Source organism: Conger conger, chromosome 2 (genome assembly GCF_963514075.1).
Source record: "Conger conger chromosome 2, fConCon1.1, whole genome shotgun sequence".
In the NCBI taxonomy this organism is placed as follows: Eukaryota; Metazoa; Chordata; class Actinopteri; order Anguilliformes; family Congridae; genus Conger; species Conger conger.
In genome coordinates this window covers 87,173,523-87,197,831 of record NC_083761.1, presented here as the reverse complement: position 1 = coordinate 87,197,831, position 24,309 = coordinate 87,173,523, and the positions used below count along the sequence as shown (strand labels likewise).

General features: G+C 40.2%; 2 protein-coding genes across 2 annotated transcripts; both read left to right on the top strand.

The window, feature by feature from the left end:
* Positions 1-629: 629 nt before the first annotated feature.
* LOC133122623 (zinc finger protein 436-like) lies at positions 630-4,664 on the top strand. The gene is given in 3 exon segments (XM_061232697.1): positions 630-765; positions 2,785-4,476; positions 4,478-4,664. Coding segments are annotated over 2 exon segments (1,716 nt in total). The 5' UTR covers positions 630-765; positions 2,785-2,817; the 3' UTR covers positions 4,535-4,664.
* Positions 4,665-12,496: 7,832 nt separating this feature from the next.
* Positions 12,497-17,897, top strand: LOC133122613 (zinc finger protein 271-like). The gene is made up of 2 exons (XM_061232677.1): positions 12,497-12,664; positions 14,677-17,897. The coding sequence occupies exon 2, from the start codon at positions 14,710-14,712 to the stop codon at positions 17,065-17,067; it is 2,358 nt and encodes a 785-aa protein (XP_061088661.1). The 5' UTR covers positions 12,497-12,664; positions 14,677-14,709; the 3' UTR covers positions 17,068-17,897.
* Positions 17,898-24,309: the final 6,412 nt, after the last annotated feature.

Below are 24,309 nucleotides of genomic sequence, written 5' to 3'. Positions count from 1 at the left end.
GGCTGGCCAATCAAGCACAGTAATACCATGGTCAGCAAACTAGTTACTAGTAGTTTTGGCACTGTTGGTAAGAGCCAAGTTCATTGAAATTTTCCAGATAATTTCAAGTTTATGAATCTCAATGTTGTTGTGGATTTTGGCATAGGCACATATTATATCCTCAAGTCTGGTCATTCGACCTATTCATTCATGAGGCCCCTGGTATTTCGTACAGGTGAGAACTTCTACACTTTGTACAAGTGTAGAAGGCTTTTGCGCATGTCCTAATTCATCAATAAAAACTTTTAAAAGCCCTCTGCAATTCCTTGTCTATTCATTCATTCATCTTTTTGAAATGGAAACATCTCTCACTTCATTCACTGAGACAAAAAGTGTTGTAAATATGTGCTGTTTTAAGTAATTATTCATTGACATAATTTGCATATGTTCCTAAAAAATAGTCCTAGTATAAAATAGTTAGCATTTGTGTTAACATTAAAAGTATTAAATGACAATTTGATCGGAGAAAAGGATTCCCCCCCCAACTCCCCGATTCTGCAGTGGCACCTCCTCTTAAAATACAAAACGAACTTTTATTTTGAAACTCGTTTTGAGAAACTCGACGGAAAGTTTGTTTCTTTTCGGATGCGCTTCACTCTGCTGTGCTGAACTCGTGCTCCGCTCCACAAAGAACTATCGTGGCTTATACTTTTTTGAACATGTACGTGGAATTAGTCGAAAAGTATTATAAACCAAGTTAAGCAAACGAGTTATAACCGAATAGAGGTGAGTTTTTTTTTTTTTTTTTTTTTTTCCTTCTGTCGTTACTTGATTTGCGTTTTGTTAAGAAACAAATGTCCTTCATGATAGTCACATTTCTATTACTTCCTTAGTGGTGCAGATAATAATCTGCATTTTTGCGACGTGATTCGTTCATGAATTCTACAGACTGAAAACGTCGTATTGGTGCAGCGCTACTGTTCTACAGCAAAGGGTAGTTAAAAATGCAACCAATCAAGGCTAAATGTTCGCTAGATACAATGGCGCAACTTGTAAGGGCTCTTTCTGTTGTACGTTAGATTACATTTGAAATAGTATGCTTGATCAGGCTGTATCGCCTGTAACCTATTTTATGTATATTGTGTCTGAATTGAAGGAATGCATACATTTAAGCGAAGTAGCCACATGCGCATACCGGCCGTTGCTTGTTACTAACTAAACAGCGCCATGGAATTATTTTGTGTTTTGATGGCGATAATACAGCATACCATGTAAGATAATGAGTAAAATAACATGGAAAAATATGCATACAAATTATTATTATCCGTCTCTCTTAAAGATGAGCAGTCATGCACGCCGCAATTGAACTGGGTTATTTCTAATACGGCTACATTGAATTTAAAATAACCCAGTTATAACCCCTACAGACCTGCCCCCATCCGCCCGGTACCGCCTGAATTACAGGAACGTTAGATCGAGATCTTAAGGTGTAATGTTTTGCCTGCTAAAGTTACTACGTGACATTCTGAAAAGGGAATTTGTAAACCGATTACTCAGTTAGCTGGAGGCCTAATCCTTTAGTAGCTAGTTAGGCATCGCCAGCCCAAAATCGAGAAGTTGGTTATATTCGCCAAATTGTGATAGACGTAGTGGTGTAATGTAATGTGTGGCCCAATATGATTTGGGCCTTCTGAATCGATGTGCTTACACACCAAATTCGGCAAGTTCGTAATGTGGGTCCGGGGGGTGGGTGTTCTTTCGACGGTTCTGTATTTGCATATCGTGATTTGTCCATGCATATTGTTCTGTTTTGTCAAAACAAACGAACTCAGTGCCGTCCAATCAGTTGCCGACAGTGTTCTGCAGTAGATTACGTCCCTCCTCGTATTGATCCCATGGAGCGATCAATCAGACGGAACCCACCTACAGTACCGCCCATTATGCGGACAACCTGGGGGAACAATTTGTCACCATGTGCGGTCGCTGGATTTGGTGTGAGGGCACTTCCAGTCTGTGATCAAATGCGAATAAGCCGTTGCAAAACCAGTTGAAAAATTTGAGGTGGAGCGGGAAGTACGAATGAATAAGAAACCAGTGCTTCTCCAATTTGAGCAACACCCCTGCCAGACCTCTTCGTTCAGCCTCCACAAGCCGCTTGGCACCTCCCCCTCTCCGAACCTCCACCTCACGCTCACGACTGCTGTCTGTTCTGGCTCCACGGTGGTGGAACGAACTCCCCGTTGAGGTCAGAACTGTAGAATCTCTCCCCACCTTCAAACGCAAGCTGAAGACACACCTCTTCAAGCAGCACCTCTCCCCATCCCTCCCTACCTCCCTGTGAACCTTAATTGTTGTCTCTGTGACTTGCTTTGTGTATCGGTATTTTTTAGCTGGCTAGGTAAGCAGTGTTTTGATAGTTAACTTTGGTCACTTTTGCTCTGTTTGTTTGTTTCTTGTTAAAAAAACAAAAATTGGCCCTCGTCCTTATCTTTGTTGTACAGGTAGCAGTTCAAATTGTACTTCCCTCTAGGGTCTTTCAGCGAACTTATCCCTGGTTATGGATATGCACTTTGTTGTACGTCGCTCTGGATAAGAGCGTCTGCCAAATGCCAATAATGTAATGTAATGTAATGTAATGTATGTAACCATAGTAACATATTGAAATGGTGCCTCATTCGAGGCATCAAGTATTTATTGCCAGCAAAAAAATAATGCCCCAAAACATTAACAACAGGATCCCTGGTGTTAACAATGTAGTAGGAGCCGTCTGATTCAGGCTAAATTCCTTCCCCCATTTCCCTCCAGGAGCTGCAATTCTGCACACCTTTGAGCAGCAGTATGATGCAGGCAGGAGTCTGTCTGAGACAGGACACTGAGACAACACTACCAGAGCTCACTGAGCAGCACAGGATCAGACTGAAAGAAGAGGAACTCAGTGGACTGGAGTCAGAGACAGAGTGTGCTGCACCAGGACTCAACACACTGGAGCCAGAGTGTGTTACAGCACACAGCGGGGTCAGTGATGGACACCACACACACACATCAGTGATAAAAACAGAAGCTGATCTGGGCTCCACCCACACTGGGGATCTTATTAAGACAGAGAGCCTAGACTTTACAGAGCTGGGATATGAAACCCATCTGCATCCTGACCAAATCAAAACAGAGACTGAAGATGGAGGATACCTTCAGGCAGAACACATCAGTGACCTGCATGTTATTGAATGTGTTGATGAATTGAAGTGTGAATCCAGTGAAAGTTTAGTGAGTGATCTCATGAACACTGTGATGGATGGAGCTGGTGTTGATCTCAAAGACCAGGCTGAACCATGGCAATGTGCAGGAGAGACAATTTCAAATAGCACCAAACATATACATTGTCAGAGAATGAATGTCTTCACTGAATCCATGATAATTAATTCACGAAAAAAGCCAAGCCTTTTGAATTTCTCTCAAAAGAAGATAATTCATAGAAAGAAAGGTGAAAATCATACAGTTGAAAAGCCACACAAGTGTACACAATGTGGAAAGTGCTTTTCCCAAATAGCTCATTTAAACAGACACCTGAGAATTCATACTGGTGAAAAGCCCTACAAATGTATTGAATGTGGAAAGTGCTTTTCCCAAATGGCTCATTTAAGTAGCCACCAGAGAAGTCATACTGGTGAAAAGCCCTACAAATGTATTGAATGTGGAAAGTGCTTTTCCCAAATGGCTCATTTAAGTAGCCACCAGAGAAGTCATACTGGTGAAAAGCCCTACAAATGTATTGAATGTGGAAAGTGCTTTTCCCAAATGGCTCATTTAAGTAGCCACCAGAGAATCCATACAGATAAAAAGCCCTACAAGTGTATTGATTGTGGCATATCCTTTTCCCTTAAATGTAAATTAAACAGCCACCAGAGAATACACACAGGTAAAAAGCCATACAAGTGTACACATTGCGAGAAGTGTTTTCATGTTAAATCTATTTTAAATCAACACTTGAAAATTCATACGGGTGAAAAACCCTACAAATGTATTCAATGTGGGAGGTGTTTTTCCCAAATAGCTAATTTAAGTAGCCACCAGAGAATTCATACTGGTGAAAAACCCTACAAATGTATTCAATGCGGAAAGTGCTTTTCTCAAATAACTCCTTTACGTACCCACCAAAGAATTCATACAGGTAAAAAGCCCTACAAGTGTATTCAATGTGGGAAGTGCTTCTCCCAAAGAACTAATTTAAATAGCCACCAGAAAATTCATACAGGTGAAAAGCCATACAAGTGTACACAGTGTGAGAAGCGCTTTTTCCAAATAGCTCAGTTAAGTAGCCACCAGAAAATGCATACTGGTGAAAAGCCATACAAGTGTACACAGTGTGAGAAGTGTTTTCATGCAAAATCTAATTTAAATACACACCTTAGAATTCATACAGGTGAAAAGCCATACAAATGTATTCAATGTGGGAAGTGCTTTTCCCAAAGCGCTCATTTAAGTAGCCACCAGAGAATTCATACTGGTGAAAAACCCTACAAATGTATTCAATGTGGGAAGTGCTTTTCCCAAATAACTCCTTTACGTAGCCACCAGAGAATCCATGCTGGTGAAAAGCCCTACAAGTGTACACAGTGTGAGAAGTGTTATGAATTTGAATCTCATTTGAATACACACCTGAGAATTCATACTGGTGAGAAGCCATATGATTGTACCAAGTTTAAGAAGTGTTTTCGTGAAAAATTGTTTTTAAATACACACCTGGGTATTCATGAAAGTGAAAATCCGTACAAATGTACACACTGTGAGAAGTCCTTTACTGTAAAATCCTCTTTAAATACCCACCAGAGAATCCATACAGGTGAAAAGCCATACGAGTGTACAGTTTGTAAAAAGTGTTTTTGTAGGAAATCTTATTTAACTGCACACCTGAGAATTCATACAGGTGAAAAGCCTTACACATGTTCTCAGTGTCAGAAGTGTTTTTCCAAAAAATCTAATTTAGATAGACACCTGAGAATCCATACAGGTGAAAATCCTGAATCATGAATATCCTGACAGATGTATTCGTTGGAAAGTGTCCTTTACATTATATCGTTTGTGAAGGAAGGGCAGGGATATCCAACAGATAACCCAAGAAGCCATCCTTTCATAATTGTTTAAATTTAAAACAGCTTGTGGTTTCTTATTTGATGGATATGTTGTCAGACTTAAATTAGTAAAAGAAAAATCTCCTTTTGAGATTCTTTGCCGATCGTATTTTGGACAGACACACAATGACTGGGTCACTCAAATGCCATTTTCCGTTTTTAGCAAGCCATGTGTTGTGCTCTTAAAATGTACTTTTGATTTCTTGTAAATGTGAAATGTAATTCCCTGTTGATTGTGTGGTATTTTCTAATGATGACATTGACACCAGTGTAATTAGTTTGAATGAAACAATGTGAAAACTGGATATGTTGTATAAAGAAACATGGAAATGTGTATTCCAAACTTGTATTCTGAAAATGAACTTGACAGCACTGGCCCTTTTCCGTTCTTATACCGCCAATGTGGAGGCTGTGCTGTGTTTGTCTAAAGCTGAGCATGAGACTGCAGACAATGTTTAATCTGTGGTGGCAGCATTTTTATAGTTTTTCCGAGTATTAAATGAATTGCACTGTGTGTTAATGTGGCCTCGCAGGTGTACTGTATATTTCCTGACGAGGTGCAGTAAAATGCAGTAGAACTGAGACAGTGGCACAGTTTTTGTTGCTTAGGCCGTGTACGTACACGAGCACATTCGGTTTGAAACAAAACGATGAATACGAGGTGTAACTGCAGATTGTCAGCGGTAGCTTTATCATAGATATTCTCCACATCTACACATTTCAATAAATTATCTGACAAATGTATCTTGCTTGTTGCTCGTTTATTCATTGCTGTGTTTTGTTGCTTTTCTAAATGAAACATCAACAGCGAAACGCCCTACTTGACTTGTCGTTTTAGTGGAATAGAGACAGAACTTGCCTTTGTTGGTCCGAGAAATCAATTTGTAGTTTTATTAATTAGTTTGACTGCCAGTTAAAAATGTAATGTTTTCAATGTTTTTAAACGGTGTTAAGTCACTTCACGTGTAGTCACACGGTCTACAAAGTTTGGGCCAATTCGCATTTTTACCACAAGTATAGACTTGAACTGTTTGTATGCGTTGTGTTTTAAAGCATTTGCTTTTAATTCTTGAGTAGCCATCACACCAAAGCCTACAGCTAAATATAGTAACATTTATTGTAGGCACTGGTGTTATGTATGAATGGAAATTGAATTTACTGAAATTGCGCTACCATGCTGAACCTAGGCTTACAGTCTCAGGGTGAGATTCTTAAGTCTCACAAATGACCAGGTTAGAGTCACCTTCCAGGCACACAGCGGGGTCAGTGATGGACACCACACACACACATCAGTGATAAAAACAGAAGCTGATCTGGGCTCCACCCACACTGGGGATCTTATTAAGACGGAGAGCCCTGAAAGGACAGAGCTGGGATATGTGACCCATCTGCATCCTGACCAAATCAAAACAGACTGATGATGGAGGATATCTTCAGGCAGAACACATCAGTGACTTACAGGATTTAAATATGAAATCTCATAAAATGACGTGTGAATCCAGTGAAAGTTTAGTGAGTGATCTCATGAACACCGTGATGGATGGAGCTGGTGTTGATCTCAAAGATCAGGCTGAACCATGGCAATGTGCAGGAGAGACTATTTCAAACTGTACAAAAGAAGAAACCCATTCACTGCCAACACGATGTACGGATTTAAATCACCACTGTGACATAAACAATGAAAATAATCAGACCAAAATTGCAAATGTATGTATAAACAATAGCAACAGACATATACATTCCCAGAGAATAAATGAACCAATGATAATTAATTCACCAAAAAAACGAATAATTAATAGAAATAAATGGGAAAATCATACAGTTGAAAAGCCGCACAAGTGTACACAATGTGAGAAACGTTTTATGAAAAAGTCATGTTTAATGGCTCACTTGAGAATTCATACAGGTGAAAAGCCCTACAAGTGTAGAGAATGCATGAAGTGCTTTAAAACTAAATTTGATTTAAATAGACACCTGAGAATTCATACAGGTGAGAAGCCATATAAATGTATTCAATGTGGGAAGTGCTTTTCCCAAGTAGGTCACTTAAATACTCACCTGAGAATTCACACAGGTGAAAAACCCTTCAAGTGTACAGTGTGTGAGAAGTGTTTTAAAACTAAATCTGATTTAAATACTCACCTGAGAATTCATTCTGATGAAAAACCCTACAAGTGTACAGAGTGTGAGAAGTGTTTTAAAACTAAATCTGATTTAAATAGTCACCTGAGATTTCATACAGGTAAAAAACCCTACAAGTGTACAGAGTGTGAGAAGTGTTTTAAAACTAAATCTGATTTAAATAGTCACCTGATAATTCATTCTGGTGAAAAGCCCTACAAGTGTAGAAAGTGTGCAAAATGCTTTATTCTAAAATCTTACTTAAATAATCACCAACGAATTCATACAGGTGAAAAGCCCTATAAATGTATTCATTGTGGGAAGTGCTTTTGCCGAGCATCTAGTTTAAGTTACCACCTTAGAATTCATACAGGTAAAAAGCCCTACCAGTGTACACAGTGTGAGAAGTGTTTTCCTGTAAAGTCTTCTTTAAAAATGCACTTGAGAAGTCATACAGGTGAAAAGCCCTACAAATGTATTCCATGTGGAAAGTGCTTTTCCCAGAGACCTAACTTAAGTAACCACCAGAGAATGCATACAGGTGAAAGGCCGTATAAGTGTAGAGAATGTGAGAAGTGTTTTAAAACTAAATCTAATTTAAATACACACCTGAGAATCCATACAGGTTAACAGCCATGGCTGGAACAGACCATTCAGCCCAGCAATGCTGCTTACTTTGCCTAAAAGCTAAACAAACATGGGACAAAAAGTTAGAAATTTGTCTTTGGTAGATTATTTCTCTGTTATAACAATGCTTCTTGGCAATGAACTTTATACAGTTGAAAAGCCTGTTTATTTCCCTTTTCAATGGTGCCCCATTTGTAGGGAACATGCATTTGTTGGATGAGCAGCACAGCTGAGTATGTGGGTTGTGCTCATGTAAAATTTGCCAAATCTTCTCTGCCAATGCCAAACAGTAACACCTTTTGGTGGGGGCATTGTGATGGTGTGGGGCGGCATCTCCATCACTGGAAAAACAAGACTTGCCGTCATTGGAGGCAATCTCAATGCAGAAAGATATCAAGATGAGATTCTGCAACCAGTGGCAATCCCATATCTCCACAGTCTGGGAACAAACTCCATCCTCCAAGATGACAACGCTCGCCCCCAAACAGCGGGGTTTATCAGAGACTACCTCCAGAATTTGGGAGTAGAGAGAATGGAATGGCCTGCCAACAGTCCTGACCTCAACCCAATCGAACACTTATGGGATCAGCTGGGGCGTGCTGTTTGTGCTAGAGTGACCAACACAACCACGTTGGCTGACTTGCGACAAATCCTGGTTGAGGAGTGGAATGCCATCCCACAGCAGTGTGTGACCAGGCTGGTGACCAGCATGAGGAGGTGCCAGGCTGTTGTGGCTGTGTATGGTTCTTCCACACGCTACCAAGGCTCCTGACTGTTTGTTCAATGAATAAATTGTAAAATTGCCAATATGTCTTGTTTCTTCCTTGTTACTGATAGACTTCAATTATCCAATACACCAAACAAGACAATAGCAACAGCAAAATAAGCTGTTTGGCATTGGCAGAAAGGATTTGGCAAATTTTACATGAGCGCTACCCACATACTCAGCTGTTCTGCTCATCCCACAAATGCATGTTCCTTAAAAATGGGGCACCCTTTAAAAGGGAAATAAACAGGCTTTCCAATGGTATAGAAGCATTGTTATAACAGCGAAATAATCTACCAAACACACATTTCTGAACTTTTTCTTCAATGTTTAGTATCTAGCACCGTATCGAGCCTAACCCTAACCCAGTGTTTCTGCCTCCACTACATGTCCTGGCAAGCTATTCCTCACAGTGACCGCTCTGTGTGAAAAACACTTCCTCACAGTGATCTCTCTCTGTGTGAAAAACACTTCCACACAGTGACCTCTCTCTGTGTGAAAAACACTTCCTCACAGTGACCTCTCTCTGTGTGAAAAACACTTCCTCACAGTGACCTCTCTCTGTGTGAAAAACACTTCCTCACAGTGACCTCTCTCTGTGTGAAAAACACTTCCTCACAGTGACCTCTCTCTGTGTGAAAAAAATACTTTATATAACATCTGTACAGAATTTCTCCTTTGGCAATTTGTCATTGGGAAGTGTTCAATTAAAGCGTCCTTTACATTATATAATTTGTGTCGGAAGTGTTTGAGATGCCCAACAAATTTACCAGAGCAGTCTTGTAACTCCAAAAACTTTTGAGATCAACCACCCTTTCCTTTCTTTTTTTTTAAGCAAGTGATGTTACCGTTGTGTTCTTCAAATGTACTTTTGATTCCTTGTAAATGTAAAATGTTGTGATGATGAAATTGCCACCAGTGTCATTTCTTTGAATGAAACGATGTGAAAATTGGACATACTGTAGAAAAAAACATGGAGATGTGGATTACAAACTTGTATTCTGAAAATGAACTTGACATTACTGGACTTTTGGGTTATTTTTTCAGCTAAAGCTGCTTTTTGAAATGACTCATGAACTGAAATGACATGTGCCTACCGATCTACTCATGTATGCATGTCTATGGTGGAGTCCTGAAGGCGTGCTGACCGATCCACTCACGTATGCATGTCTATGGTGGAGTCCTGAGGGCGTGCTGACCGATCTACTCACGTATGCATGTCTATGGTGGAGTCCTGAGGGCGTGCTGACCGATCTACTCACGTATGCATGTCTATGGTGGAGTCCTGAAGGCGTGCTGACCGATCTACTCACGTATGCATGTCTATGGTGGAGTCCTGAGGGCGTGCTGACCGATCTACTCACGTATGCATGTCTATGGTGGAGTCCTGAGGGCGTGCTGACCGATCTACTCACGTATGCATGTCTATGGTGGAGTCCTGAGGGCGTGCTGACCGATCTACTGACGTATGCATGTCTATGGTGGAGTCCTGAAGGCGTGCTGACCGATCTACTGACGTATTCATGTCTATGGTGGAGTCCTGAAGGCGTGCTGCCCGATCTACTCACGTATGCATGTCTATGGTGGAGTCCTGAAGGCGTGCTGACCGATCTACTCACGTATGCATGTCTATGGTGTCCACCATGCTATGTGGAATCATTCGCCAGCGAGAATTACATTCCTGTGTTACTCAAGTTCAACACACGACTGGGTAGTAAATGGGTAATGGGTAATGTAAATGTAAATGTAAATGTAAATGTAAATGTAAATGTAAATGTAAAAATGGTAGCTACTATAATGGAGTTATCCACGGGGTAATCTGCATAAGTTTTTTTGTTTTTCATCATTGTTTTTTGTTTTTCTTCTCCCCACAATCTTCATGCTTTAACAGTTTTGTTTTGTTAATCCCGTTACTGATCTGAGCACAGAGTATCTGGTAATGTGGCAGAAGCTGTTTCTGTAAAAAAGGAAAGCATACTCATTTGCTGAACTTAACAGTGCCATGGAATTGTGATGTGATTTGGTGAAAACAATACTGGAAAAACTGTAATTGAAGGAGTTTTTAATAAAACAAGCAGAGATTAGGGGATATACCAATTCAGCGGGCTGCTAACATCGGGACTTGTGCACCATCTAAACTGGACTAATTAAAGATACAATAGGTCATTTTGGACTCCTAACAGTCAGAAGAGAGGAATTGCAGCAACAAGCATCCTCAAACCACAACACTGTTTATCCTTCCCACAGTCTATGAATATAACACAGGATAAAAAAATGTTGGAAATGTAATTCTTTACATTTTCTATTATCAGCCTTTTGCCAATAGACAATACCAATGGATTGGACCTGTTAATCTCAGACCTGATCTTTGTAAATAGCCTATCTTTACCTGGTGATATCATCTGAGAACTATTTTCAGAATACAAGTTTGTAATACACATTTCCATGTTTCTTTATACAAGATATCCAGTTTTCACATTGTTTCATTCAAATAAATTACACTGGTGTCAATATCATCAGGGTGCTGAGAATGTTCCGTGGGCAACCTCTTAGAATGGCATGGAACTTACAAGGAATTTACAAGTTTCTTTTAAGAACATTTTCTTGAAGATGGGTTCCTGAAAGAGCGTTGCATAAGGGTTCCTGGAGCATAGTGGTTAAGGTACAAGTGCCCAGGAACACACCCCGCCCCCAGACACACACTGACATACACCCTGCCAGGTACGTGACTGGGACCCGCAAGGTCGGTGGTTCGATCCCCGGTGTAGCCACAATAATATGTGCACAGCCGTTGGGCCCTTGAGCAAGGCCCCTAACCATATGAGAGTATAAAAGTGCAAGGTGTCCATAATAATCAATACTATGCGTTTAGTCCATTTAGAGGTGACCAGTGTGGGCCTCAGGAACCACCATGCCGACTGGAGGAATCACCATGCCAGGTGGCATTACACAGACGAATGGCTGAGGGAATAAAGGCGGGGCCACATTGGCTCAGGCGGTAAGAGCAGTTGTCTGGCAATAGGAGGGTTGCCGGTTTGATCCCCCGCCCCGGCTGTGTCGAAGTATGCCTGCGCAAGACCACTAACCCCTAAAATGCTCCTGTCAGGTCGGTGCCTTGCATGGCAGCCAATCACCGTTGGTGTGTGAGTGTGAGTGTGTGTACGAATGGATGAATGACAAGCATCAATTGTACAGCGCTTTGGATAAAGGTGCTATATAAATGCCAGGCATTTAAAGGAGCGTCTGAAGCTTTATAGATTCTCTATGGGGTTCAGGTCAGGCGAGTTGGCTGGCCAATCAAGCACAGTAATACCATGGTCAGCAAACTAGTTACTAGTAGTTTTGGCACTGTTGGTAAGAGCCAAGTTCATTGAAATTTTCCAGATAATTTCAAGTTTATGAATCTCAATGTTGTTGTGGATTTTGGCATAGGCACATATTATATCCTCAAGTCTGGTCATTCGACCTATTCATTCATGAGGCCCCTGATATTTCAGACAGGTAAAAACTTGTACAAGTGTAGAAGGCTTTTGCACATGTCCTAATTCATCAATAAAAACTTTTAAAAGCCCTCTGCAATTCCTTGTCTATTCATTCATTCATCTTTTTGAAATGGAAACATCTCTCACTTCATTCACTGAGACAAAAAGTGTTGTAAATATGTGCTGTTTTAAGTAATTATTAATTGACATAATTTGCATATGTTCCTAAAAAATAGTCATAATATAAAATAGTTAGCATTTGTGTTAACATTAAAAGTATTAAATGACAATTTGATCGGAGAAAAGGATTTCCCCCCAACTTCCCGATTCAGCAGTGGCGCCTCCTCTTAAAATACAAAACGTACTTTTATTTTGAAACTCGTTTTGAGAAACTCTACGGAAAGTTTGTTTCTTTTCGGATGCGCTTCACTCTGTTGTGCTGAACTCGTGCTCCGCTCCACAAAGAACTATCGTGGCTTATACTTTTTTGAACATGTACGTGGAATTAGTCGAAAAGTATTATAAACCAAGTTAAGCAAACGATTTATAACCGAATAGAGGTGAGTTTTTTTTTTTTTTTCCTTTCTGTCGTTACTTGATTTGCGTTTTGTTAAGAAACAAATGTCCTTCATGATAGTCACATTTCTATTACTTCCTTAGTGGTGCAGATAATAATCTGCATTTTTGCGACGTGATTCGTTAATGAATTCTACAGACTGAAAACGTCGTATTGGTGCAGCGCTACTGTTCTACAGCAAAGGGTAGTTAAAAATGCAACCTATCAAGGCTAAATGTTCGCTAGATACAATGGCGCAACTTGTAAGGGCTCTTTCTGTTGTACGTTAGATTACATTTGAAATAGTATGCTTGATCAGGCTGTATCGCCTGTAACCTATTTTATGTATATTGTGTCTGAATTGAAGGAATGCATACATTTAAGCGAAGTAGCCACATGCGCATACCGGCCGTTGCTTGTTACTAACTAAACAGCGCCATGGAATTATTTTGTGTTTTGATGGCGATAATACAGCATACCATGTAAGATAATGAGTAAAATAACATGGAAAAATATGCATACAAATTATTATTATCCGTCTCTCTTAAAGATGAACACTCATGCACGCCGCAATTGAACTGGGTTATTTCTAATACGGCTACATTGAATTTAAAATAACCCAGTTATAACCCCTACAGACCTGCCCCCAACCGCCCGGTACCGCCTGAATTACAGGAACGTTAGATCGAGATCTTAAGGTGTAATGTTTTGCCTGCTAAAGTTACTACGTGACATTCTGAAATGGGAATTTGTAAACCGATTACTCAGTTAGCTGGAGGCCTAATCCTTTAGTAGCTAGTTAGGCATCGCCAGCCCAAAATCGAGAAGTTGGTTATATTCGCCAAATTGTGATAGACCAAGTGGTGTAATGTAATGTGTGGCCCAATATGATTTGGGCCTTCTGAATCGATGTGCTTACACACCAAATTCGGCAAGTTCGTAATGTGGGTCCGGGGGGTGGGTGTTCTTTCGACGGTTCTGTATTTGCATATCGTGATTTGTCCATGCATATTGTTCTGTTTTGTCAAAACAAACGAACTCAGTGCCGTCCAATCAGTTGCCGACAGTGTTCTGCAGTAGATTACGTCCCTCCTCGTATTGATCGCATGGAGCGATCAATCAGACGGAACCCACCTACAGTACCGCCCATGATACGGACAACTTGGGGGAACAATTTGTCACCATGTGCGGTCGCTGGATTTGGTGTGAGGGCACTTCCAGTCTGTGATCAAATGCGAATAAGCCGTTGCAAAACCAGTTGAAAAATTTGAGGTGGAGCGGGAAGTACGAATGAATAAGAAACCAGTGCTTCTCCAATTTGAGCAACACCCCTGCCAGACCTCTTCGTTCAGCCTCCACAAGCCGCTTGGCACCTCCCCCTCTCCGAACCTCCACCTCACGCTCACGACTGCTGTCTGTTCTGGCTCCACGGTGGTGGAATGAACTCCCCGTTGAGGTCAGAACTGTAGAATCTCTCCCCACCTTCAAACGCAAGCTGAAGACACACCTCTTCAAGCAGCACCTCTCCCCATCCCTCCCTACCTCCCTGTGAACCTTAATTGTTGTCTCTGTGACTTGCTTTGTGTATCGGTATTTTTTAGTTGGCTAGGTAAGCAGTGTTTTGATGGTTAACTTTGGTCACTTTTGCTCTGTTTGTTTGTTTCTTGTTAAAAAAAAAAAAATTGGCCCTCGTCCTTATCTTTGTTGTACAGGTAGCAGTTCAAATTGTACTTCCCTCTAGGGTCTTTCAGCGAACTTATCCCTGGTTATGGATATGCACTTTGTTGTACGTCGCTCTGGATAAGAGCGTCTGCCAAATGCCAATAATGTAATGTAATGTAATGTAATGTATGTAACCATAGTAACATATTGAAATGGTGCCTCATTCGAGGCATCAAGTATTTATTGCCAGCAAAAAAATAATGCCCCAAAACATTAACAACAGGATCCCTGGTGTTAACAATGTAGTAGGAGCCGTCTGATTCAGGCTAAATTCCTTCCCCCATTTCCCTCCAGGAGCTGAACTTCTGCACACCTTTGAGCAGCAGGATGATGCAGGCAGGAGTCTGTCTGAGACAGGACACTGAGACAACACTACCAGAGCTCACTGAGCAGCACAGGATCAGACTGAAAGAAGAGGAACTCAGTGGACTGGAGTCAGAGACAGAGTGTGCTGCACCAGGACTCAACACACTGGAGCCAGAGTGTGTTACAGCACACAGCGGGGTCAGCGATGGACACCACACACACACATCAGTGATAAAAACAGAAGCTGATCTGGGCTCCACCCACACTGGGGATCTTATTAAGACGGAGAGCCCTGAAAGGACAGAGCTGGGATATGTGACCCATCTGCATCCTGACCAAATCAAAACAGAGACTGAAGATGGAGGATACCATATTGGAGAACAGATCAGTGAGGAGGATTTTAATACGGAATCTGATCAAATAAAGTGTGAATCCAGTGAAAGTTTAGTGAGTGATCTCATGAACACTGTGATGGATGGAGCTGGTGTTGATCTCAAAGATCAGGCTGAACCATGGCAATGTGCAGGAGAGACAATTTCAAATAGCACCAAACATATACATTGTCAGAGAATGAATGTCTTCACTGAATCCATGATAATTAATTCACGAAAAAAGCCAAGCCTTTTGAATTTCTCTCAAAAGAAGATAATTCATAGAAAGAAAGGTGAAAATCATACAGTTGAAAAGCCACACAAGTGTACACAATGTGAGAAACGTTTTCATGCAAAATCTCATTTAAACAGACACCTGAGAATTCATACTGGTGAAAAGCCCTACAAATGTATTCAATGTGGAAAGTGCTTTTCCCAAATAGCTCATTTAAGTAGCCACCAGAGAAGTCATACTGGTGAAAAGCCCTACAAATGTATTGAATGTGGAAAGTGCTTTTCCCAAATAACTCCTTTACGTAGCCACCAGAGAATCCATACAGGTAAAAAGCCCTACAAGTGTGTTGATTGTGGCATATGCTTTTCCCTTAAATGTAAATTAAACAGCCACCAGAGAATACACACAGGTAAAAAGCCATACAAGTGTACACATTGCGAGAAGTGTTTTCATGCAAAATCTATTTTAAATCAACACTTGAAAATTCATACGGGTGAAAAACCCTACAAATGTATTCAATGTGGGAGGTGTTTTTCCCAAATAGCTCATTTAAGTAGCCACCAGAGAATTCATACTGGTGAAAAACCCTACAAATGTATTCAATGCGGAAAGTGCTTTTCCCAAATAACTCCTTTACGTACCCACCAAAGAATTCATACAGGTAAAAAGCCCTACAAGTGTATTCAATGTGGGAAGTGCTTCTCCCAAAGAGCTCATTTAAATAGCCACCAGAAAATTCATACAGGTGAAAAGCCATACAAGTGTACACAGTGTGAGAAGTGTTTTCATGCAAAATCTATTTTAAATCAACACTTGAAAATTCATACTGGTGAAAAGCCCTACAAATGTATTCAATGTGGAAAGCGCTTTTCCCAAATAGCTCAGTTTAGTAGCCACCAGAAAATGCATACTGGTGAAAAGCCATACAAGTGTACACAGTGTGAGAAGTGTTTTCATGCAAAATCTATTTTAAATCAGCACCTGAGAATTCATACAGGTGAAAAGCCATACAAATGTATTCAATGTGGGAAGTGCTTTTCCCAAAGCGCTCATTTAAGTAGCCACCAGAGAATTCATACTGGTGAAAAACCCTACAAATGTATTCAATGTGGGAAGTGCTTTTCCCAAATAACTCCTTTACGTACCCACCAGAGAATCCATGCTGGTGAAAAGCCCTACAAGTGTACACAGTGTGAGAAGTGTTATGAATTTGAATCTCATTTGAATACACACCTGAAAATTCATACTGGTGAGAAGCCATATGATTGTACCAAGTTTAAGAAGTGTTTTCGTGAAAATTTGTTTTTAAATACACACCTGGGTATTCATGAAAGTGAAAATCCGTACAAATGTACACACTGTGAGAAGTCCTTTCCTGTAAAATCCTCTTTAAATAGACACCTGAGAATTCATACAGGTGCAAAGCCCTACACGTGTTCTCAGTGTGAGAAGTGTTTTTCTAGAAAATCCGAGTTTAATACCCACCAGAGAATCCATACAGGTGAAAAGCCATACGAGTGTACAGTTTGTAAAAAGTGTTTTTGTATGAAATCTTATTTAACTGCACACCTGAGAATTCATACAGGTGAAAAGCCTTACACATGTTCTCAGTGTCAGAAGTGTTTTTCCAAAAAATCTAATTTAAATAGACACCTGAGAATCCATACAGGTGAAAAACCCTATAAATGTATTCATTGTGGGATATGCTTTTCCTGTGGATCTAATTTAAAGAAACACCTGAGAATCCATACAGGTGAAAATCCTGAATCATGAATATCCTGACAGATGTATTCGTTGGAAAGTGTCCTTTACATTATATCGTTTGTGAAGGAAGGGCAGGGATATCCAACAGATAACCCAAGAAGCCATCCTTTCATAATTGTTTAAATTTAAAACAGCTTGTGGTTTCTTATTTGATGGATATGTTGTCAGACTTAAATTAGTAAAAGAAAAATCTCCTTTTGAGATTCTTTGCCGATCGTATTTTGGACAGACACACAATGACTGGGTCACTCAAATGCCATTTTCCGTTTTTAGCAAGCCATGTGTTGTGCTCTTAAAATGTACTTTTGATTTCTTGTAAATGTGAAATGTAATTCCCTGTTGATTGTGTGGTATTTTCTAATGATGACATTGACACCAGTGTAATTAGTTTGAATGAAACAATGTGAAAACTGGATATGTTGTATAAAGAAACATGGAAATGTGTATTACAAACTTGTATTCTGAAAATGAACTTGACAGCACTGGCCCTTTTCCGTTCTTATAGTGCCAATGTGGAGGCTGTGCTGTGTTTGTCTAAAGCTGAGCATGAGACTGCAGACAATGTTTAATCTGTGGTGGCAGCATTTTTATAGTTTTTCCGAGTATTAAATGAATTGCACTGTGTGTTAATGTGGCCTCGCAGGTGTACTGTATATTTCCTGACGAGGTGCAGTAAAATGCAGTAGAACTGAGACAGTGGCGCAGTTTTTGTTGCTTAGGCCGTGTACGTACACGAGCACATTCGGTTTGAAACAAAACGATGAATACGAGGTGTAACTGCAGATTGTCAGCGGTAGCTTTATCATAGGTATTCTCCACATCTACACATTTCAATAAATTATCTGACAAATGTGTCTTGCTTGTTGCTCGTTTATTCATTGCTGTGTTTTGTTGCTTTTCTAAATGAAACATCAACAGCGAAACGCCCTACTTGACTTGTCGTTTTAGTGGAATAGAGACAGAACTTGCCTTTGTTGGTCCGAGAAATCAATTTGTAGTTTTATTAATTAGTTTGACTGCCAGTTAAAAATGTAATGTTTTCAATGTTTTTAAACGGTGTTAAGTCACTTCACGTGTAGTCACACGGTCTACAAAGTTTGGGCCAATTCGCATTTTTACCACAAGTATAGACTTGAACTGTTTGTATGCGTTGTGTTTTAAAGCATTTGCTTTTAATTCTTGAGTAGCCATCACACCAAAGCCTACAGCTAAATATAGTAACATTTATTGTAGGCACTGGTGTTATGTATGAATGGAAATTGAATTTACTGAAATTGCGCAGTCTCAGGGTGAGATTCTTAAGTCTCACAAATGACCAGGTTAGAGTCACCTTCCAGGCACACAGCGGGGTCAGTGATGGACACCACACACACACATCAGTGATAAAAACAGAAGCTGATCTGGGCTCCACCCACACTGGGGATCTTATTAAGACGGAGAGCCCTGAAAGGACAGAGCTGGGATATGTGACCCGCCTGCATCCTGACCAAATCAAAACAGAGACTGAAGATGGAGGATACCTGAAGGCAGAACACATCATGTCTGGTTAAATTAAGTATGATCTCATGAACACTGTGATGGATGGAGCTGGTGTTGATCTCAAAGATCAGGCTGAACCATGGCAATGTGCAGACAAACCCATTTTAAACTGTAAAAACAAAGAGACCCATTATCTGCCAACCAACGTATGGACTTAAATGAACACTGTGACAAAAACCATTAACATAATCAGCCCAAACTTGCCAATAAATGTACCAACAGTAGCAGCAAATCCATACATTGTCAGAGAATGAATGTGATCACTCAACCAATGATAATTAATCAAAAACAAGCTTTTAGAATTTCTCTCAAGCGAAGATAATTAATAGAAATGAAGGTGAAAATCATCCAGTTGAAAAGCCACACAAGTGTATACCATGTGAGAAATGTTTTATGAATAAATAATGTTTAATGGCTCACCTGAAAATTAATTCAGGTGTGAAAATATGTATTTAATGTGGAGATTGCGTTTCATAAATTTAAGTAGGTACCAGGTAATTGATGCAAGAGAAAAGCCCTACATTGTGGGAAGTGCTTTTGCGAAACATCTATTTTTCCTGCATTTTTGTTTACTTTCTTTGCCTAAAAACGCAGAACACTGCTTCAATGCGACCTCTGAAATATTGTATCTAATGACCGATAAACAATAATTTAAAACTAAACTTAAATCTTGCCAACACACATCCTTTGTCAGATTCAAAAACAGCTTTCAAGTATTACAGGAAAACAAACTGCGGTTTCTCTCGGTGCTTCACTGCTTGTCTTCAGGGGTGGACTAGCAAGCGTTTGAGTTTAACAAGTACAAATATGCACCTGAGGCAATACGAACATAGTAGCATAGTTGCACAAGGTGCCTCAGATGGATGTTTGTCAGATTGGTAAGGTAACTAACGGCTAAATGGCTTGTTGCTACCGATAATGAACTGGTATCATTTTATACCTATGTATCATTTGCCTGGATAATAAGCAATAGTACCATATTATATTACCACATTGACATTTCTGGGACATTCACTAACAATTTGACCGTAAATACCGGGAGTGAAGTGTTAGATTTCACCCAGTGGGTGGGGTGAAAACTCATAATTCAATACAATTTTTAGCCTACCTATATCAGTGAAAATATAAATGCATTAAGACTGAAGACTGTAGCCTACATTATTCTCCAGTTCTCAGATGATTTCACCGGGTAAAGATAGGCTATTTACAAAGATCAGGTCTGAGATTAACTGGTCCAATCCATTGGTATTGTCTATTGGCAATAGGCTGATAATAGAAAATGTAAAGAATTACATTTCCAACATTTCTTTATCCTGTGTTATATTCATAGACTGTGGGAAGGATAAACAGTGTTGTGGTTTGAGGATGCTTGTTGCTGCAATTCCTCTCTTCTGACTGTCTGAAATTACCTATTGTAGCTTTAATTAGTCCAGTTTAGATGGTGCACAAGTCCCGATGTTAGCAGCCCGCTGAATTGGTATATCCCCTAATCTCTGCTTGTTTTATTAAAAACTCCTTCAATTACAGTTTTTCCAGTATTGTTTTCACCAAATCACATCACAATTCCACGGCACTGTTAAGTTCAGCAAATGAGAATGCTTTCCTTTTTTACAGAAACAGCTTCTGCCACATTACCAGATACTCTGTGCTCAAATCAGTAACGGGATTAACAAAACAAAACTGTTAAAGCATGAAGATTGTGGGGAGAAGAAAAACAAAAAACAATGATAAAAACCAAAAAACATATGCCGATTACCCCGTGGATAACTCCATTATAGTAGCTACCATTTTTACATTTACATTTACATTTACATTTACATTACCCATTACCCATTTACTACCCAGTCGTGTGTTGAACTTGAGTAACACAGGAATGTAATTCTCGCTGGCGAATGATTCCACATAGCATGGTGGACTTCAGTAAAGCAGTGAGAATCTACGGGACTCCACCATAGACATGCATACGTGAGTAGATCGGTCAGCACGCCTTCAGGACTCCACCATAGACATGCATACGTGAGTAGATCAGTCAGCACGCCTTCAGGACTCCACCATAGACATGCATACGTCAGTAGATCGGTCAGCACGCCCTCAGGACTCCACCATAGACATGCATACGTGAGTAGATTGGTCAGCACGCCCTCAGGACTCCACCATAGACATGCATACGTGAGTAGATCGGTCAGCACGCCTTCAGGACTCCACCATAGACATGCATACGTCAGTAGATCGGTCAGCACGCCTTCAGGACTCCATCATAGACATGCATACGTGAGTAGATCGGTCAGCACGCCTTCAGGACTCCACCATAGACATGCATACGTGAGTAGATCGGTCAGCACGCCTTCAGGACTCCACCATAGACATGCATACGTGAGTAGATCGGTCAGCACGCCTTCAGGACTCCACCATAGACATGCATACGTCAGTAGATCGGTCAGCACGCCCTCAGGACTCCACCATAGACATGCATACATGAGTAGATCGGTAGGCACATGTCATTTCAGTTCATGTGTCATTTCAAAAAGCAACAAAAAACAGTAGTAAATGAAGTGTGATGTTTTAGTCTGATATTTGTATTGAAATGCGTAGATGTGGAGAATACACAGTCCGTAAGGCCAAATCAGCACATTCATATCCAAGAAAAGATCCTCAACTACTTTGACTGATAAAACATCTTGTCTGAGGTCTCATGATCAGCTTTAGCTGAAAAAATAACCCAAAAGTCCAGTAATGTCAAGTTCATTTTCAGAATACAAGTTTGTAATCCACATCTCCATGTTTCTTTCTACAGTATGTCCAATTTTCACATTGTTTCATTCAAAGAAATGACACTGGTGGCAATTTCATCATCACAACATTTTACATTTACAAGGAATCAAAAGTACGTTTGAAGAACACAACGGTAACATCACTTGCTTAAAAAAAAAAAAAAGGAAATGGTGGTTGATCTCAAAACTTTTTTTTGGGAGTTACAAGACTGCTCTGGTAAATTTGTTGGGCATCTCAAACACTTCCTACACAAATAATATAATGTAAAGGATGCTTTAATTGAACACTTCCCAATGATAAATTGCCAAAGGAGAAATTCCGTACAGATGTTAGGAAGTATTTTTTCACACAGAGAGAGATCACTGTGTGGGAGTGTTTTTCACACAGAGAGAGGTCACTGTGTTGAAGTGTTTTTCACACAGAGAGAGGTCACTGTGAGGAAGTGTTTTTCACACAGAGAGAGGTCACTGTGAGGAAGTGTTTTTCACACAGAGAGAGGTCACTGTGAGGAAGTGTTTTTCACACAGAGAGAGGTCACTGTGAGGAAGTGTTTTTCACACAGAGAGAGGTCACTGTGTGGAATAGCTTGCCAGGACATGTAGTGGAGGCAGAAACACTGGGTTAGGGTTAGGCTTGATACGGTGCTAGATACTAAACATCGAACAAAAAGTTCGGAAATTTGTGTTTGGTAGATTATTTCTCTGTTGTGACAATGCTTCTTGCCAATTGATTTTATACTGTTGGAAAGCCTGTTTATTTCCCTTTTAGATGGTGCCCCATTTGTAAGGAACATGCATTTGTGGGATGAGCAGCACAGCTGAGTATGTGGGTAGCTCTCATGTAAAATTTGCCAGATCTTCTCTGCCAATGCCAAACAGCTTATTCTGCCGTTGCTATTGTCTTGTTTGGTGTTGTTTGGTGGATTGGATGATTGAAGTCTATCAGTAACAAGAAGGAAACAAGACATACTGCCAATCTTACAATTTATTCATTTAACAAACAGTCAGGAGCCTCAGTAGCGTGTGGAAGAACCACACACAGCCACAACAGCCTGGCACCTCCTCATGCTGGTCACCAGCCTGGTCACACACTGCTGTGGGATGGCATTCCACTCCTCAACCAGGATTTGTCGCAAGTCAGCCAACGTGGTTGTGTTGGTCACTCTAGCACGAACAGCACGCCCCAGCTGATCCCACAAGTGTTCAATTGGGTTGAGGTCAGGACTGTTGGCAGGCCATTCCATTCTCTCTACTCCCAAATTCTGGAGGTAGTCTCTGATAAACCCCGCTGTTTGGGGGCGAGCGTTGTCATCTTGGAGGATGGAGTTTGTTCCCAGACTGTGGAGATATGGGATTGCCACTGGTTGCAGAATCTCATCTTGATATCTTTCTGCATTGAGATTGCCTCCAATGACGGCAAGTCTTGTTTTTCCAGTGATGGAGATGCCGCCCCACACCATCACAATGCCCCCACCAAAAGGTGTTACTGTTTGGCATTGGCAGAGAAGATTTGGCAAATTTTACCTGAGCACAACCCACATACTCAGCTGTGCTGCTCATCCAACAAATGCATGTTCCCTACAAATGGGGCACCATTGAAAAGGGAAATAAACAGGCTTTCCAACAGTATAAAATTTATTGCCAAGAAGCATTGTTATAACAGAGAAATAATCTACCAAACACAAATTTCCTAACTTTTTGTCCGATGTTTGTTTAGCTTCATTGCTGGGCTGAATGGTCTGTTCCAGCCATGGCTGTTAACCTGTATGGATTCTCAGGTGTGTATTTAAATTAGATTTAGTTTTAAAACACTTCTCACATTCTCTACACTTATACGGCCTTTCACCTGTATGCATTCTCTGGTGGTTACTTAAGTTAGGTCTTTGGGAAAAGCACTTTCCACATGGAATACATTTGTAGGGCTTTTCACCTGTATGACTTCTCAAGTGCATTTTTAAAGAAGATTTTACAGGAAAACACTTCTCACACTGTGTACACTGGTAGGGCTTTTTACCTGTATGAATTCTAAGGTGGTAACTTAAACTAGATGCTCGGCAAAAGCACTTCCCACAATTCATACATTTATAGGGCTTTTCACCTGTATGAATTCGTTGGTGATTATTTAAGTAAGATTTTAGAATAAAGCATTTTGCACACTTTCTACACTTGTAGGGCTTTTCACCAGAATGAATTATCAGGTGACAATTTAAATCAGATTTAGTTTTAAAACACTTCTCACACTCTGTACACTTGTAGGGTTTTTCATCAGAATGAATTCTTAGGTGAGTATTTAAATCAGATTTAGTTTTAAAACACTTCTCACACACTGTACACTTGAAGGGTTTATCACCGGTGTGAATTCTCAGGTGAGTATTTAAGTGACCTACTTGGGAAAAGCACTTCCCACATTGAATACATTTATATGGCTTCTCACCTGTATGAATTCTCAGGTGTCTATTTAAATCAAATTTAGTTTTAAAGCACTTCATGCATTCTCTACACTTGTAGGGCTTTTCACCTGTATGAATTCTCAAGTGAGCCATTAAACATGACTTTTTCATAAAACGTTTCTCACATTGTGTACACTTGTGCGGCTTTTCAACGGTATGATTTTCCCATTTATTTCTATTAATTATTCGTTTTTTTGGTGAATTAATTATCATTGGTTCATTTATTCTCTGGGAATGTATATGTCTGTTGCTATTGTTTATACATACATTTGCAATTTTGGTCTGATTATTTTCATTGTTTATGTCACAGTGGTGATTTAAGTCTGTACATTGGCTTGGCAGATAATGGGTTTCTTCTTTTGTACAGTTTGAAATTGCCTCTCCTGCACATTGCCATGGTTCAGCCTGATCTTTGAGATCAACACCAGCTCCATCCATCACAGTGTTCATGAGATCACTCACTAAACTTTCACTGGATTCACACTTCACTT

Bases quoted from the DNA above. Each gene is read 5' to 3' on its own strand.
- LOC133122613 (XM_061232677.1), top strand. From the start codon at position 14,710: ATGATGCAGGCAGGAGTCTGTCTGAGACAGGACACTGAGACAACACTA.